This window comes from Paramacrobiotus metropolitanus, unplaced genomic scaffold (genome assembly GCF_019649055.1).
Source record: "Paramacrobiotus metropolitanus isolate TYO unplaced genomic scaffold, Prichtersi_v1.0 Parri_scaffold0000067, whole genome shotgun sequence".
Lineage (NCBI taxonomy): Eukaryota > Metazoa > Tardigrada > Eutardigrada > Parachela > Macrobiotidae > Paramacrobiotus > Paramacrobiotus metropolitanus.
The window spans coordinates 635,479-654,671 of record NW_026570287.1 but is presented as its reverse complement, the minus strand read 5'-3'; the positions used below and the strand labels follow the sequence as shown (position 1 = coordinate 654,671).

The 19,193-nt window shown below is 40.7% G+C and overlaps 1 protein-coding gene and 1 non-coding gene across 2 annotated transcripts; both read right to left on the bottom strand.

The window, feature by feature from the left end:
* Positions 1–164: 164 nt before the first annotated feature.
* Trnaa-agc (transfer RNA alanine (anticodon AGC)) lies at positions 165–237 on the bottom strand. Its single transcript has one exon. It is a non-coding gene; the product is annotated as a tRNA-Ala (tRNA).
* A 459-nt stretch (positions 238–696) lies between these two features.
* On the bottom strand, positions 697–18,678 carry LOC129594288 (uncharacterized). The gene is made up of 52 exons (XM_055490919.1): positions 17,988–18,678; positions 17,718–17,894; positions 17,138–17,269; positions 16,612–16,749; positions 16,418–16,549; positions 15,844–15,905; positions 15,525–15,656; positions 15,280–15,447; positions 15,075–15,221; positions 14,927–14,957; positions 14,617–14,871; positions 14,420–14,551; positions 14,116–14,334; positions 13,771–14,052; positions 13,453–13,698; positions 13,248–13,291; positions 12,486–13,180; positions 12,181–12,422; positions 12,020–12,088; positions 11,687–11,886; positions 11,381–11,618; positions 10,939–11,244; positions 10,707–10,873; positions 10,435–10,629; positions 10,091–10,204; positions 9,702–9,715; positions 8,458–8,708; positions 8,030–8,206; positions 7,739–7,870; positions 7,289–7,426; positions 7,111–7,227; positions 6,981–7,042; positions 6,734–6,865; positions 6,508–6,675; positions 6,239–6,416; positions 5,862–6,116; positions 5,669–5,800; positions 5,387–5,605; positions 5,027–5,311; positions 4,925–4,952; positions 4,637–4,854; positions 4,438–4,481; positions 3,673–4,379; positions 3,125–3,366; positions 2,997–3,065; positions 2,724–2,923; positions 2,422–2,659; positions 2,111–2,257; positions 1,878–2,036; positions 1,641–1,807; positions 1,336–1,530; positions 697–1,246 (listed from the first exon to the last, which is right to left on the bottom strand). The coding sequence occupies exons 1-52, from the start codon at positions 18,084–18,086 to the stop codon at positions 1,099–1,101; spliced, it is 9,444 nt and encodes a 3,147-aa protein (XP_055346894.1). The 5' UTR covers positions 18,087–18,678; the 3' UTR covers positions 697–1,098.
* Positions 18,679–19,193: the final 515 nt, after the last annotated feature.

The window sequence follows — 19,193 nt, the reverse complement described above, 5'->3', positions numbered from 1 at the left end:
CAGATAGTGTAGCTCGACTTCAGGTTTAACCTCGTACTTACATTTACACGGTTTCGTAGGATTTTAAAAAGGACTTGGAATCGTAATGTCAAGCACCCAAATCTTATTTGATTCAAAATAAAAAACAGGAAATGAAAAGAGCTTATATTTTACGGTAAAAAATTTGGAGATGCGGGGTATCGATCCCCGTACCTCTCGCATGCTAAGCGAGCGCTCTACCATTTGAGCTACATCCCCTAAGTGGTAACATCCGTAAAATTTATCCTTAATGATTATTAATTTTGACTTTAACAAATACGACTTAAATTACAGTAATAAACTTAGGCGATACTTTTAAGATATCGCCCAAGTTTATCAATATGCGCAATGGATTAACTGTAATGGAGTTTTCTATAACCCTAATGGATTTTTTTATAAAAGTAAATTTCTTATTTTAACAATATCCTTATCACTTCAGTGTCTTGTCCGTAAGAAATAATTGTAAGCGGTAGTAGATAAAGTCAGCTTCGGCTTTTAGGTAAGTATACGCCAATCATTCTTCCATCACTTGCATAGCAAATACCAATCTTCCGACGCGTCGATTTCTTAGATGTAGTGTACTGCAGCTAGTTTCTCAGATAATTAATAACATCTTAGGCTATTTCGTAATTGCACTGGTCTGGTATTTGCTTTTAAAGTACCGGGAAATCAGCACTGCAATCCGCTTTGTTTTATTGCTTTTTATGAGTGCTCCACGTTGCTTCGGCCCATTACATAAGTACTACTCGTAGTACTAATTTCTGCAAAGCTCGGAGCCAGATTCACAGTTCGAACAGTACAGCCCAACTACTGAGTCGTAGTTATTAACGTACACATTTAAAAATTAAAATAAAATTTTTTACAGCACCAGCATCACTAACTCTGACTGTACCATCTAGTAATAAATTACTGAATGTCAATTTTGTAATATATACAAACATACAATAAATCAGGCTGCCAAAAGAAGCTGGCACAGCATTAAATATTTCATCTATTCAAGTTTCCATAAAAAATTAATGCACCGGTATAGATGTGACGGAGTAAGCGGGAAAATCACAGGAATTAAAGTTCAGGCCTTTGTTATAACCTTTCGGCCGAATCTATCACGCCGGAAGTGGGAATCAAATTTGCACTACGCGCCAGTCCATAGAAAACGCTTGTCTGATCTTGTAGTAAGTTATCGGGTGAATCAAATTCCCTGACAACTCCTTGGTCCAACACCAGAATCCTATAAACACAATTATAAAAAAATGCGCAACAGTATGTAACAATCAGTCGTTAGCAACCAAACCAGAATGTAAAAAAATATCCGTTTACCGTGTGCTGTCCATAATGGTATTCAGGCGATGGGCAATTGTTAAAACCGTGCACTCGGCAAATTTTTCACGAATGGTCTGCTGAATCAACGCGTCGGTTTCCATATCAATAGCAGCCGTAGCTTCGTCAAGTACCAAAATCTTTGTTTTCCGTAGCAGAGCACGTGCAAGACAAATTAACTGGCGTTGTCCAACGCTACAATTAAAATTCTGAGTTACTTGCTAAAATAATCTTTCGATGCCTGTTACAAAACGAATAAAAACGTTCCTTTAATTAAATTTTCATTAAGGGCGTCGCACACTTACCTGAGATTCTCTCCTCCTTCCGCTACAATGTGCTCTAACCCCGAAGGTAACGTGCTAACAAAACCTTTCAAGTGAGAGTTATCCAACGCATTCCACAATTCCACGTCTGTATAGCTTTGAAAGGGATCCAAATTCATCCGCAAAGTTCCACTGAACAAAACCGGTTCCTGTCAATTAACAACAATGCACTTGGGATTCTACAACACTTTACACCATCACATGAAAACACAGCTTTACCTGAGGAATGATAGTTAAACGCGATCTGAGATCATGTAGGCCCATCAGGGAAATGTCTTTATCGTCAATAACAATGGAACCACCACTGCTCTCAATAATGCGGAAAAGGGCCAAGGTCAGCGAGCTTTTTCCGGCTCCAGTTCGACCAACAATGCCCACCTTTCAAAATAAAATAATTGTTTAGAAAGATCGGAAGTTACGGTATTCTTTTAGTACCTACGGCATCGACTAACCTTTTCTCCACCTTTAATCTGGCAATGGATCCCCTTCAACACCAACCCAAGTTCAGGGCGATACCGTGTTTGATAATTTTCAAACTTCACTTGACCTTCAACTGGCCATTCCGGCTGGGGTCGATTACTTTCAATAACCCACGGTGCCTAAAAGATGATGCATGTGTTTAACGAAAACGCGATTATGAATCACAGATTCTGGACAAAATAACGAACGATTGATTTAAGTCCGCCAAGTAACTATCCCAATTGTGTCATAGCATAAGCACTAGCCAATGTGCAAAAAGCAAAAGACAAAAAGAACAACATACCTCGACACTGATTTCCGAATATTCCTTGACTCGTTCAACTGAGACGATATTGGCTTCCAGATTACTTGAGATATTGACAAACCAATTCAGCGTCGATGTGACCTGCATTGCGTAGCTGATGGATAAACCAATATTCTTCGGCCCAATGCCCCAGTCCTTATCACGTCCGATAACCGCAAACAGCGCAGCAAATATGGTAATACAGAGCCCCAGCAATTCAACTCGAATCGCCAACCACCTACATATTTAAAAGTGTAATTAAGTTACTCCAGTATCTACATTTCAACAAGCCCGATACTTACCGTTGAGAAGCTAGAGTGTGAAAATACGATTTGTTGCTATAGTCCATTAACCGCTCGTTCTGTTGTACAAATCGTTCACTGGACTGAGTAGCCACAATCAATGTGCTGCCAGTAAGCGACTCCTGGAAATGGGAATAAATCGGAGAACGGGACACCGATTCCAGGCGCTTTAGCTGCCGATTACATGGGATATAAAACCGCTACAACAACAGATGCCAGGTCACAGAATACTGCTACCGAAGAAAAATAAATTGATAACCATGCAACACCAACCTGAATTGCGTAGTACAGTAGGCCCAAAGGCAAAATCACCGCCAAAAATGCGGGAGTATTAAAGGAAATCTGAAACAGTAAAACCGTACATTTACGAAACGGAAAAAAAAGAGTTAAAAATTACGCACCACAGCAACGGTAGAAATAACGTTGAAGAAACAAGCCATCCACATGCGAAAATTCATCGGAATGGTTCCGTCAATAACATCGATATCCTTGCTGAACCTGTTGATTATGCGTCCCAGGGGAGTCGTGTCAAAAAATGCCATCGGAGCACGCATGATACGCTTCAGCATGCCTTCGTGCTGGCGTCTTGCCGCTAAATTCTGTCCATAAGCCAGAACAAATGTCGATCCCAGAATAAAAGCACCTGCAATCCATGAAAGCTTTCGATCCATTCATTCCATCAAAAATGTCAGGCGGGCAATAAATAGTAACAGCAATTTATAAAAATATACAATCAATATTATAAGCAACTATAAAAGCGATACAAACAAATTAACAGGGCTAAAAATGTGCATAAATAACTACACGTAAACTACATGCACAATTTTTTAAACATCCATGTAATGCGCAATGGAAGCCATTCAGATCGAATGCTACGTCCGTTAAAGCCACATTACTACGACTCGCTCCGCCAGCAAAAGATAATCCTTACAATTGACATTCTTCTTACCCTGCACGGCTCCCAGCAAACCATAAATGCCTAATCTGAAATCCCTCATTGCAGTACTGTTGCGTCCTTGAATAGAATCTTCCGACCATTCCCCTAGCCAAACATTCGTGCCCACGGCTGATGCATTGGAAAAGATGTGCAACACAAGCACACCCATGGCCACCGGAAACGTTACTTGCTTCAAATACATCATATAAACATTCCATTTGACACTTCCTGTCTCCGACTTTTCCTTTTCCACCAGCTTGCCTTTGCCCCGTCCTCCGACACCGGGACCTTTCGTTGGCATCTCTTTATTCTCCAAAAGTGCCTTCTTCTCCACAGATTCCCGGCGATTCTCAATCGACTCGCGTTTTTGCAAGGCCGCTTTGATCTTTCTCATGGACGACTGCGATGTCTGGGATAATCCTCGCTGCAACGCCGGTTTTTCCCCGATTTCCTGGATCAATTGCTCCTTGACAATCAACGCATCGGGATCGTCTTCCGCATGCTTCTCTTCGGTGAGATAAGTAGTAAGGAAATCAGCAAAAGCGCCTTTTCGGTGTAATAACTGCTGGTAGGTTCCCGTTTCCGAGATGGAGCCGTTAGTCAGGACCACGATATGGTCCATTCTTGGAAGGAAACCGATACCATGAGTCACCAGGATTCGGGTCTTGCCGGCTAACATCCCATTGTTGCCGATAATTTTATCGTAGATGTGCTTCCCACTGCAATTACTTCGATTTAATTGTGAAATCTTGAAAAGCCAAAAACAGGACAACTTACACATGGGCGTCGACAGCGCTTAATGGATCATCCAAAACGTATATCTGTAAGGAAATTTTTCGATACTTTTAATCAATTTTCGAATACACTTAATTATTATTATCTCCTGATCCTTAACGTTGAACACAATAACATTCTCAGTATAATTGTACGAGTACTCGAAACATAATCACAAATTCTCTCAAAACATTTGACTTACATCTGCATTGCTGTAAACAGCTCTCGCTAAACTAACACGCTGCTTCTGTCCACCACTGAGATTAATTCCCTTTTCTCCGATTTCCGTCATGTCTCCAGCTGGCAGAAGGTCCAAATCGGGTTGTAAAGCGCATGCTTCGATCACCCTTTTGTACAGCTCTTCATTGTATTCGCAGCCAAATAGAATGTTGTCTTTCAAAGTCAAATTTTGAATCCATGCTGCAATGACGTTCGCAATTCTTCAGAATTAATACACAATAATATATAAATACTTTCGGAGCAATCTTACCTTGTTGTGACACATATGCCACTGATCCCTGTAAAGAAAGTTTATTGTTAAAAGAAAAGAAAGATTTTTGAAAGAGCGTTGTTGTTTTCTCGGCAACCATACTTTGCGAACAACCGCTCCTGAAACTCTCTCCATCAATCCCAGCCCGGCAGCGCATAACGACGATTTTCCGGCTCCCACTTGTCCCACAATGGCCACCAGATCTCCTTCTGGTATATCGAGATTAATATTCACCAGGCAAGGATTATTTGCCGTTTCCCATGCAAAGGTTCCACTGCGAATGGACAACGCATTGGTAACGGTGCTGTCGGATACAACTTGTACATTGTGCGGGTCCAGTTCATCATTTAGAAAGTATTTTGTCAATCGTCCAACAGAAACTTGCGCCTGTAATGCAAAATTCAATACTTCAAGTACGAAAAACTGCGATGCTTAACAAATAGATCGCGAAATGAAATCTACCTGAATTACAGCAGTGATGACATCCGGTAAGTTGTTCACAGGTTGACGCAAAATGTTAAACAACGATAAACTGACAAAAGCCTTTTCCGGTGTCAGAACATTTGCCGAGTCGACCATCACATATGTCGTGAAGCTAACGATCGCTACCATGAACGGCGAAAGGATGGAGATAAAACCGGACACCGCATTTATATACGCACTCTTGAACAAAGTTTTCAACTGGAAGAACAAAAAATTTATTTTTATTTCACCACTGCAGCACACAAAAATTTTGTCAATCACCTCTCGTTCTCTGACATCCAGGATCTGCTTTTCAAACGACTCCTCCCAAGCATACAACTTCAGAATCTTAATCCCGGTAAGGATTTCCGTCATCATTTTAATTCTGGAGTCCTTGTTTTTCATATTTCCAATCTATCGAACATAACGATAATTCAAATTTCAGTTCAACCGTCTCCAGCAAAAAACAGCTTACCCGCAAAGTCTTCAATTTGCGTATGATAATAGCATTGATTGGTATTAAGCAGACCATAACCAACAGACCGGCCAACACAGATGGTCCAAGTTCTTGCCAAAGGAAGAACACCGCGGCACAAATCTGTATGGGAGCCGACCAAAGAATCTGAATACGACCGATCAGTTCAGAAAATATCTGACTATCCACTGACATCAAGTTAACGATTTCACCGGTTGTACTGGCACGTTTAGCAGCATTTGACAGTTTTAATGCCTGTAAAACAAAATAAAAAATGGAAACCGATGACAGATGAGCAGTTCGAAACGTTACAGATATTTATTAAAGCTCATTTCAGGAACACTGAAAAGAAATAAAGCATTTTAACGCATCCATACCTTCTGATAAACGAGATTTATTAGTGCTGACCGCATATGCATTCCCGTTATATGACTGACGTAGAAGTAATTGTTGAACAACAAAATCTGTGGAAATGATCCAGCAAACAATGCACCGATATACAAATATCCTTTCCACGATTCTTGAGTTCCATCGGACACAAATCCAATGAGCAACCTGCACACACACAAACAACAGATGCGCTTTTCCCAAACAGATGAACGCTTTTCCCAAACATGTTTTAGCACAAAGGAAACCTTCAACTTACTTGAGAACCTGTGGTGCAACAAAAACGCATGCATCGTTGACGATACGCAAAAAAGCTGTCAGAATGAACCGCTCCCATATTGACTTGAACAACGCCTTTGTCAGCGACGGCTGGTACGGCTTTTTACGTTGTTTGGCAGTTTCCGGCGTGGAAAAATCTGGTGCCGATCTGCAACACCAATAATTATAAGAGCAAACCTCCAGAAGCCGTTTCCGCTAAGTTTTACTTATGCATTCGGTCCACCTCGTGGAGCCAGTTTGTTTCCAGGCGTTGTGAATGGACTCTGGTTCGGTCACGTGGCTGAACATCCCACAAATTAGCTTGTGTTAACGGTTTCCGCCAACCATGATAAACCAATCTACGATACACCAAATCAATAAAATTACGCAATGACTAACACTAACCAGGTAAGATAGCGCTACAGCACTTAGTTATGTAAACACATAAGTAACAGTTTAAACAGTCACGCTTACGATGTGAACCACCAAAGGCTAATTCGATTGGGAACCGAAGAAAACCTCTCTGGACAAGGATTCTACGAAGGAAGATGCATCAAGTTTTTATAAATATGCAAACGACAAGCCGCATTCATCATTCGCTCACCTTCTCGCCACTTTGTAACTCGGGAAAATGTTCTGCGCAACATGCAAGTATGAACTGCGCAACAACCAGTGGAAAATACACCACCTCCAAAACAAAGGGGAAGACGTCTTCAATTCCCTAAAAAAGCAAAACCTTTACAATTTTAAATACACAAGGAAAGGGAAAAAATGCGTTTCACCTTGTTAACTGCACTTTCGATTACAGTGCGAAATCTCACAACTCCAGTGAGGAACATCAACAACCAAAAAACAAATAAAATCGCCGAAGACGGATTCGCTCGACGCTTGTCGATAAACACAAAAACTGCGGTAATCATCTGAAATGAAGATAAGAACAACGTCACAAACGGCAAAAACAATGGCTGTTCATATTATCCATCTAAATTCAAATTGTATTCCTGAGGATAAATGCTCCAACTAACTAACCATAAAAAAGTTGGTTGAGGTCGATCGCAATATCCCCGCATCCATTTCTTATACATTTAGGAAAAGTAATAAATAAAAACAAAATGCGTAAAATTTATAAAAACGCTACGGAATTTTTACCCTTAAATACGCGTACTGTACATAAGTATTTTTTAAGGGACTACTATTCCACAATAAAAAAATTAATCACCCATCAAACTTACAAATGTTACGCTCTTCATCATCGGCTCGATAAAATTCACGGCTGGAACTTCTGTTAAACTCCGCGTTCTCCATACATGCGCCACGAAAAAGAACTGGGATAAGGAAACACATACCAGGAGCAGAGATATCGCCTATAAAGTAAAATCTGAATTTTCTTAAATAATTTATCTCCGAAGACAGCAATTAATATACTACAACTGAAACAGAGGTAACGCCTATAATGTAGCAATTACATGACTTTTTTACGATCTTATATTCCTGACGCCAGCAATAACGGCGAAAGACCGTACCATTTTGGCTGTCGACACAGCCGTCCATCTCTTGATGCGGTAAATCCCGTTGCTGGCCTGATACGATTTCACTGGCAGCATCAACCAAAGAAAAAAACATGGTACCCACACCAGGACCGTTTTCTGGAAACACTCCGTGAAATCCGGATTGTGCGTGTACCAAGTCACTGATAAATCCTGCAGCACACATCAAACTTTAGAATCGATAAAAAAATTAAAAAAAGGAAATATTTAACAACTCCGAGGCGAGCCTAAAACTGCTTACTGTAAAATTATTGCCGCTAATTTCTGTTTTCTGTTCATCGGTTCAGAACCAAAAAATACTGATCCTTATCCATTAATAATGGGTAAGGATCTTAAAAATAAATTAATAAAAATAATAACAAACTACCTTTCTTAATACGTCAATCAAACAAATTCAAACCCACCCAAAAGTAATCCGCACAAAATCCTTGTGGAAACGGATGAGATGTTCCGTTCTTCGGTTGTAAACCTTGGGAGATGGATTCCATGCTGCCAAAAGATGGAATCCAGCAGATTCTGCGACCAAAATAATTTCCGACTGCAGACAGAACGATCCAAGAACAACGCAGCTGTAAGGTGCTTTCCAAATCCAGAATATTCCGTAAATAACTCCGCTGAACGCTACATCTTAGCAGTTGCGATTTGCAGGCATTGGCTTTTCGTAATAATCAGCATGGTCTCCGCATTATCAGCACTGGCCTTATCATGGCCTCCTTGTAACACAAAAACAACAGAATAAAATGAAATCTCCCATGTCGCTCAGGTTTCTGCGATAAATACCAGCAGGCAAGCAAACCTAATACTACGAGTTGTTATTGATTGACAACAAAAGGGCAAAATGTGCACGTCATGATTCAAAACACGAAATGTGCTGAGTCAGCGGGCGGAAGCATTGCTTTATGCGCGTCAATGCACCGACTTGTTATTTATCGCTTTCAGCCGCATCAAAATGTAAATTATCACCATGATGGGCCAAAATTCATAACGGCTGCCGCGAATGCCGGCTGTTGCCCCAATTTGTAATTTGCGGATCCACCATGAAAAGCGTTAAATTTAACAGGTACAGTACCCATTATTATGCAGTTTCTTATTAATATTCGGTTAATGTCTATGCAACAACAGTACAATACTGTACTTTTTTGCTTTGTGGTGAGTCATCATGATTCTTCGCGTCTCTTCCTTAATTATGGCATAAGTATACAGTTTGTATACTTACCGTAAGCCGCACATGGTGCAGCAGCGAAATCATTTTTCTTTTGGCGGATGTTGGAACGATTTGTAGTTCCGTACATACTGCACTTCACTACTTTGTACTTTGTATTTAACACTTTCGCGAGTTGATTTTCAAAGAAACCGGCTCATGGTATTTTGCGTAACACAGATATTGCTTATTAATTTTGCGTTTTAAATTACCGTTTTTGGAGACATTTACAGTGACCGAAAGAAATGTAGGAGATCATGACGTCAATGACTCTGCAAAACTCGCCTGGTCCGGTGCGTATTGTGTTCAGGCACCGGTTTGTTATTACGCTCTACATATGTGGGTAACATTGCGCATCCGAGCAGGACATTTGAGGACAGCCCGGAAAAACCAATAATGCCATTTTTTTATTGCACTTGCCTTTCCTGAATTCACCAAAATTAATACCGGTGATCATTCCACTTCACACGAATCAATCAGTCAATCACAAGTATTCACAATCACAACAGATGCAAATAAAATGTAAGAGAATACAAAACAACAGTTCACAGAACTGACAATGAATTAAAACAACAAAAAAGATCTAACATCATTTTCGGGGCACAGCAGTAATAAATAAATAATCTCACATGTGTAGACTAGCAAAATGAAATAAAATTCACAAATATACTACATGTGTAATGAAAGCCATCACGTTAGCTGCATCACAAAATTTAAGGCACATCGTTTCGGAAAACAACGCAATCAATTTCTAATCTGCAGCATGGCAGGCAGACACAGAAGAGTATCAAAACGGAACTAAATGAAGAAACATCCTTCGCTGAATCACTGCTCACACCGGGGCCAAATTTGCACTTCGGGCAAGACCGTAAAAGATTGTGTTCCTATCCGCTAATAGCGCACTGGGAGGAGCAAATTCCACAACCATTCCCTGATCCAGGACCATAATCCTATGAAAAATAATAATTAATTACTGAACACAAATGTTACACAATTATAACTGTAACAAAAATTAACAACTTAATTCGATATTTATGAAAATAAGCGAACAAAATCATTAGGCAACCGATAACTACCAAATTTTAATGGCTTAACGACAAAAATATCGTCCACAAAAACCGGTATATTTTTTCAGCAGCAACCCAGAGTAAAAATTCTAATTATCCAAAATTTTACGTACAGTGTGCTATCCATGATCGTATTCAGTCGATGGGCAATGGTGAGCACCGTGCAATCACCAAACTTTTCCCGAATGGTATTCTGAATCAATGCGTCTGTTTCCAGATCCACTGCTGCCGTTGCTTCGTCCAGTATGAGAATTTTTGTTTTTCGCAATAATGCTCTTGCCAAGCAGATCAACTGCCGCTGTCCGACACTATACAAGCACAAATCCACAAGATCAAAATTTCACTCGCAGCAGGTCAAACTGCAACTTATGGTGTATTACTATACCTAAGATTTTCTCCGCCTTCGGCGACTGTATGTTGCAGTCCATTCGGTAAACTGCTAACAAAACGTTTTAAATGCGCATTCTCCAGAGCTCTCCATACTTCTTCATCTTGATATGCGCCAAAAGGATCGAGATTCAGGCGCAGCGTTCCACTAAATAAAACCGGTTCCTGTAAAAAAAGTCAATTGCAAATCATTCCAGAATATTCAGAGCTGATAGTACCGTATATCATACCTGAGGAATGATTGTCAAACGAGATCTAAGATCATGCAGTCCCATATCGGCAATATTATGGTCATCGATGACAATGGAGCCGCCAGCGGCTTCGATGATGCGGAAGAGCGACATGGTAAGAGAACTCTTGCCGGCACCCGTCCGGCCCACAATTCCCACTTTATGTCCGCTGCCGATATCGCAGGATACGCCACGCAGCACCAAATCCAAACCCGGTCGGTACCGAGTTTGGTAGTCGTTAAAAGCAACGTGTCCAGCGGCAGGCCACGCCGGGTCTGGTCTCTTGCTTTCAATCACCCACGGAGCCTGTCATCAATACATTTATGAACAAAATATAAACGCGCACCACAAAATTCTATATTTTATCTGATAGTTAATAAGTATATTTTGTCAAATCTGCTAGAACCATAAATAATCAGCGGTCGTGAAATTTTATACATACTTCTTGCTCGATTTCGGTATATTCCTGTATTCGTTCAACAGACACAATATTCGCTTCCAGTTCACTGGCCACGCGAACCATCATGTTGAGAATTTGGGTGACGTTGAGCGCATAGCTGATGCTCATGCCGGTCTTTTCCGGTTCCACTCCCCAGCCTCGATCGCGACCGATTACCGCAAACAGACCAGCGAAGAAAACCGCAGCAATCCCAATAACTTCCACCCGCACTGCCAGCCATCTGCAAAAATTTCGACGTGTAAAAACCAGATTTACGAATGGGTCTACCGTTCAGTTTAGTATACCGACCTTTGTGCAGTTATGCTAGGATAATAAGACCGATTATTCACGTCCATTAAACGCTCATTCTCCAATATAAAGCGATCGATTTGGCGCTGAGCCACGATAACACTGGCACCGGTTAATGATTCTTGAAAGTGAGAATAAATTGGCGATCGCGACACGGACTCTAGACGTTTTAGTTGTCGACTGGTGGGAATAAAGAAGCGCTAAACAACAAAACACCGCGTGAATAACAATTCACATCCGTCTACTAATGCCTAATTCAATTCTTAAACAGCGATCTACTCCATTAACTCATTCATAAATACGCAGCGCATTCAAGCTCATTAAATCACTGACCTGAACAACATAATAAAGAACTCCCAGAGGAATGATGACGGCAATAAACTGCCACTGATTGAAAACAATCTGCAATTACATAAAAGAATTAGTAAATCAGCGCTCCAAACCATGCGAAATTTCAGCGACACCATAACTATAATTTTATATGATGTACCTACCACAAACGCCGTAGAAGCGACTTGGAAAAAACAGTTCAGCCACATTCGAAAATTTTGCGGGATTGTAGTGTCCACATAGTCAACATCTTTACTGAATCGGTTGACAATTCGTCCAAGTGGAGTTGTATCAAAGAAAGCCATCGGTGCTCGCATAATACGCTTCAGCATCCCTTCATGCTGTTTTCTGCTGGCGTATAGTTGCCCAAAAGCCAGTGTTATCATGGAAAGAAAGATGAAAAGACCTATAAATTAAAAGCATTGACGCATTTGCACATAGAAATTTTCGAAACTTTCTTAGCTCTGACCTTGCAGTCCTCCTAAAGCTCCATACACGCCCAATCGGTAATCTCTCTGGGAGGTATCACTCACAAGCGCTGCATCCTTACTATCATTTGCCCATGCCGACAACCAATAATTTGTGCTAACGTTAGCCGCATTCGACAGAATGTAGAAAGCAAACACCATGGACACGATCGGCCACGTCATGTGCCTCAAGAACAGTATATAAATCCCGGCCTTGACCTTTCCACTTTCCGTGTGTTCGACGGCGACCAATTTCGCTTTCGATTGCTTTCGTTCCGCCATTGGTATAGCACCGTTTGCTGCATGTTTCTCCGATAGTTTCTCTTTGATGGATGGCCTGGACTCCTGTCTGAGAACCTTGCGGACTTTCGATAAGGAGGAGCTCAGCGAAGCAATACTGCCGTTACGTTCCCGGCCGATCTCGTTTAGTATATCCTGTTTCACTGCCGCTTCATCGGGATCAGTTTCCTCTGCGGTTTCCGCCTCCTCAACAAGATAGGTGCGAACAAATTCAGCAAAAGCACCGTTATTATGGAGCAGCTGTTTGTATGTCCCGAACTCCGATATTCCACCGTTGTCGATCACAATAATCTGATCAGTACGCGGCAGAAATCCAATGCCATGAGTGACCAAAATTCTGGTTTTATGTGACAGGATTCCAGAAGGTCCGATAACTTTTTCGAAAATATGTTTACCGCTGCAAACAGTACAAAACCGTCAATTAACAGAAAGCAACGAGAAATGTTGAGAGATAATGCACTTACACATGAGCGTCGACGGCACTCAACGGATCATCAAGAAAATACACCTACAAAAAATTTTGGTCAAGCACAGGAATTCGCTTTACATATTCAGGTATAGAAGATTAACTGCACAATGATTTAAAGGAGTAATGATTCAGACTAACATGGTTAATGAGTTATTATTGAACAAAGCAAATTACACCAATGAATTATGGTTCAGACTTACATCAGCTCCGGAATATACGGCACGTGCCAAACTAACACGCTGCTTCTGTCCACCGCTCAAATTGATGCCCTTTTCTCCAATTTCCGTTTGATCGCCACCCGGAAGCATGGCCAGATCTGGTTGCAGAGCGCAGGCTTCGATAACCTTGTGGTAGCGGCGCTCATCAAATGGTTTGCCGAAAAGAATGTTATCTCGCAGGGTCATGTTTTGTATCCATGCTTGTTGTGTAACATAAGCAATTGTGCCCTGATAACAGCAAGACAAAATTGACAAACCAGTCTAAGTGAGCGCAACTTCATCCATGCTATGAAACCATACCTTCACACCGACATCCCCGGATGTTTTCTCAAGCAATCCCAACATGGCGGCACAGAGGGATGTTTTTCCTGAGCCAACTTGTCCAACAATTGCTGTCAACTGACCATCTTTGATGGTCAGGTTCACGTTCTGTAAACATGGACTTTCATCCTTCCCCCAGGAAAATGTCCCATCGGTAATTTCCACAGCATTTGGATGTCCAAATCCCAATTCGCGCACTGCATCGGGATCCAGTTCATCATGACAGAGGAATTTCGTCACACGTTGAACGGAAACATTGGCCTATAATAAAAAAGAAACCATACAGCAAAACCAAAATCATGACCACATTGTTGATAGACATACCTGAATAACGGCGGTGATCACATCCGGAAGTAATGCTAACGGTCGGCGAAGAATGTTAAATAATGTCAGGGACACAAAAGCTTTTTCCGCCGTCAGGATATTGTTTGCGTCGATCAGCACAAATGTTGTAAAGGTAACCAGCGCCACGATGAAAGGCGATAACTGCATCGCGAAGTGCATAACGGAGTTCAAATAGGCAGCCTTCCTCAATGTTCTCAACTGAAAAGCCGTTCACACAGTCAGAATGATAATGAAACTGGCAATAAGTCAACAGCGACAACTTTTGTCGCCACCGTGTTTTTACCTCTTGTTCCCGGACATCCAACACTTGACTTTCAAAGGACTCCTCCCATGCATATAATTTCAAAATTTTCATTCCATTCAAGATTTCATTCATCATTTTTATACGGCTATCTTTTTGTTTCATTTGTGCTACCTGGAAAAAGAATCAAAAATGTTCAAAACTGTCTAACAGACATTTTAAAACTGCATGTGGATTACATGTAGCGTTCGCGATCGGCTACCAATAAAGGCGTTAAAGGGAATCAGCAACAGCGTAGCACCCAGACCGGCAATCGTCGCAAAACCCATTTCTTGCCATAACATCCATAACGCGATGGCAATCTGTAGAGGCGATGACCACAACAACTGGATATGGCTCATTAAATCCATAAACCGCTGAGAATCCACTGCCATCAGATTGACGATTTCTCCCAATGTGCTCGACCGTTTAGCCGAACTGGTCATTTTTAAAGCCTATCGAAAACACTGTTATCTGAGCCAAAAATGACCATGTTGCACCTTTTTCTACCTTTTTGTAGATCGCGGCTACCACGGCTGATCTGTAAAATATTATTATAAGCATTGTTAATTAATTAACGTTTACAAATTTATAGCCTATGAAACGTTAGCTATATAGGATATCTGAAAACATCCGAACAATTGTAGCCTGACAGTACCTGATGTGCATTCCAGTGCGTTGACTCAGAACGAAATAATGTGCCAGAGTGAACACTTGTCCCAATGAACCGGCCATCATGGCCACTGAATACAGATATCCCTTCCATTCCTCTTGACTTGGGTCATCCACGAACTGGATCAATAACCTGCAAAAATTTCAAATTTCAGCAGAAAAAAAATTATTTTTTGTGATATACGACGTACTTCAATAATGACGGTGCGATGAATACCAGCAAGTCATTCATCAGGCGCAATACCGCTCCACATAACAGTGCGAACCAAAAGGTTTTAAATAACGCTTTCGTCAACGACGGTTTGTAGCTGTATGGCCTCTTTGAGGCAGCTGGATCGGACGTTACATATTCAGAAGACCTGTAAATTCGCAGCTGTTACAGCACAGCTGAAAAATTTACGCGAAGAAAATTTTAATATTAGTTCCTGTATCATACTTGCGCATTAGAGCCTCCTCCTTTCCCCAAAATTTCGCCAAACGGATGCAGTGTGTTTGGCTCAGATCTTCTTGCTGCAAGCTCCACAAATCCGTTCGCAGAAGGGCTCGCTTCCATCCTTTGAATATCAGCCTGTGAAGAAAGAAATTACTTACATATCAGTTTTAAACACTAGTGCAATGCAAACGATAGCTTAAGCGAGATATTTAGCATAAAAGGAAAACTGAGCCACTTCCTAATATTTCCAGTGAAATAGCAACGTACGTAATTATTGTGCAAAACAACATTAATTTTAATGTTGTGAGAAGCATTCACTTACGATGTCAGCCACCAAAATGTCAGTCTGTTCAGAAAAGAGGAATACTGTTCCGGACAAGGTTTCTGTAACCAAAGTACAGCTGTTGTGCATTTCCGCTGTTGTAGTATGTTTTCATATTCTTAATGTGTTTATTCCTGCTTCATCCAAACGTAAATGAGTTAACACAAAAAGAAAATCCCCATATCTCTGGGAAATTCTGCATTACTGGCACCGTGTAGAAAACTGTTGCATATCAAAAATTATGTTTCCTGCACAATATGTTAGTGTTATAAAAATTATCTCAATATTCGAACTTCGAAGCAAGCGATAACCCGAAACCTGATCTCAGTAACATCGTAAGCAGGAAACCGCTACAAGCACATCGGAATATGCATGGTCATTAAGTAATTAATTCTTCTGAACTGGTTTTAACGCCTTTCCTGTCATTCACCTGCCCGACCATACAAAACCTAATCATTCTGTACCCTGCACTCATTCCGCCGATTATGGAATGCGTAACAAAGTCACCGGGCAAAATCAATACCGCAAATTGTGCAAGTCACTCCGTCTGGAGACGGTCATTAAGCAGATTTACCTCTACACCGGCAGTCAATTCTGGGAATCTTTCCGCGAAACAGGACAGGATAAACTGCACCGTAATCAGGGGCAGGTAGAACATATCCATGACAAAGTGAAACCGTTCCGATGCCGAAGCAGATGAAAATCCCTACAAAATTTTTACAGAAGGAATTAAATTTCAAAACAATTACAGTGCACTTGCGTTCTTACATCGTCCGGATACTGGCGGATTCGTGTACGAAATGAAATAATGGTAGCCAATTCCAGCAGGAACCAGAAAACAAAAAGCATAGCAGACGACGGTCGAGCATGCCTCTTGTCGGTCCATATATAACCGACCGTTATTAGCTGCAAAACACGTGTAAGAATGTACTCACATATTATTGTAACTTATATCTGTACTGACTTATCTGTACCTACATTGTTAGTTATTCGTAAATACCGGTATTTGTTTGCCACAAAAGTGCTTCGTACGCAAAAACTAACAAAAATAAACTGTGGCTAAAAATTCACAGAAATAAAAGTACGCATATGCTTGCGTCACGCAGCATAATTATGTTGTTTCAGATTAAAACAGATCAAAGCTGTCGCAAATATCAAATTTACGGTTTTGCGGTTTTGCTAGCAGGGTATTCGTATACACATGCAGTATATCGCATTATGCGTACACTTTTACAAAAAGGATCTACGAGTTGCAAAAAAAAATTCTAAATTTGAATACATAGCGCAATCTTACAAATGTTGCCGCTTTAATTATCGGTGCGACAATCAAAACATCGGCAACCGACTCCACTCCTCCAACCCGCATCAGATGGGCAACGTAAAACACTTCCAGCAATGACAACAGTGTCAACAACACCGACAGCGCCTACAAAGTCACACTCATCAACATAACGATCGCAAGCACGTGATCGGCCTAATTCAATAAGAAGGTAATCTTTAACCCAGAGATGAAAATACTGTTTAAATAAATCCGTGTACTCGTATCGTAAATAAACTAACCGAGTTACACTACAAACCTATTAACTGCCACGTAAAGTTTTATCGTTAAATAAACAATCTTTATGATATTTCCGACATCTTTCAAAGCAATTGTTCGCTACCCAATCTGTCTAAAAACTGAGAAGCTTTGTACTATACAGTTTATATCTTATGCTCAATCCAGTTTGCAACAAAATGCTCACAAGTTAAAACGCTTATTGAAAAATCGGATTGTACTTCGTAGTTCGTATTGTACAAATAAGCTCTGAAAAAGTAAATACTTCTGGACAAAAATTAACCAACTTTAAATTTCAAGAAGCAAAAAAGAAACTTGCAATTTTTGCTGTGGATAGCCATGTCGAGCGCTGTATTCTGTAAGGACTTGAGCCCAGCAGGAAGTACTGAAGTGGAAGACAAAGCCACAGAAAAAAACACGGCGCCCATATTAAAACTGTGCGTTGGAAGCATTCCGTAAAATCGGGATCTTTTGTGTACCAAGTGACTGCGGTATCCTGCAGAAATAAAATTCTTCCATTTGGATGTGGTAGAAAATAGATATGAAACCTGACAATAAAAAATATAATATCTATACATAAAATAATTACCCAAAAATTATCTGGGCAGAATCCAGGATAATAAATCTGTGATGTCCAGTTTGCAGTAGGAGTTGCATTGCGCAGCGCAGCGCGCATCCGAGGAATCATATTGGTAATTAAAAATGCGAGTATTCATGAACAGATAAACAGCGCGAAATATTGCGATTAATCATGTAACGCTAAAATCCCGCAGACAGTAGAGAATCAGCCAGTGTTGCATAAGCGATATGAGAATGATGATGCCGAATCGCCGATGCACAAAACAATCAAAGGAGGCAATAAATCCGAATTCAAAATAATAATAATTATGCAAACAGCAAACTGCAAAAATATGCTCCTGTTTGGAACTTCTGCAGCGTCAATAACTGACTTGCATTTTACAAAAGCCAGACGAAATACTGTACATACAACAGAAGGTGTCAAAAGGATGTATTAATAACAAGTAATAAGAGTATAAAAACTTTAGCCGGAACTGAATGCGTTTAAACCCATTAATGCAGCGTATATGAATATCAAATTTTAATTTCCACCATGAGCCTGCACTTTCACACGCAGACTCTCGGAGTAAAGCATATTCAAGGCTGTCCATTGCGCAAACACCATATCGCCGTATCAGTAAAGCGTCGGATAACAAGCAACAGTAATGATTCTCGATACCACCAGCGGGCCAGCAAAAATTCATCGATTATGTGGTTGTTTTGTTCATCGGCATTCCGTCAGCACAAACGAGAAACCCGGTAAACGTGCGTGCGATCATGAGCTTGCAGTTTTGCAGACAAACAAACCGCTCACTTCACGGGTTATTAGTGCGTGCTGCATGCCGTGCTGACTAGTCACAACTGACTAGTTATAATCCAGAGCAGTCACTAGTATCAACTGGACTCACGGTTAAACTTTAAAGCATGTCACAATTATCCATCTCCATGGATGAAGGCTCACTGGATGCAAAAATCAGATACTTATTGTTAATCCCAAGCATTTTGGACTGCGTCCGAAAGGCGCAACATTATCGATCGGCGCAGCTTTTGTCGGACACTGGACGTTCGTCAGTTCCGAACTTTCGGGTAGTAATTAGTGCTGCTGTATTTCGCTTTGAACCACGCTTCATACTCGTACAAAGCATAATGTTCTCCAATAATTTGGAAATAAAAAAAGATAATCATTTTATATAATTCTTAAGTTTAATAAGTGCTGTTCAATCCAAAGTAGTATAAT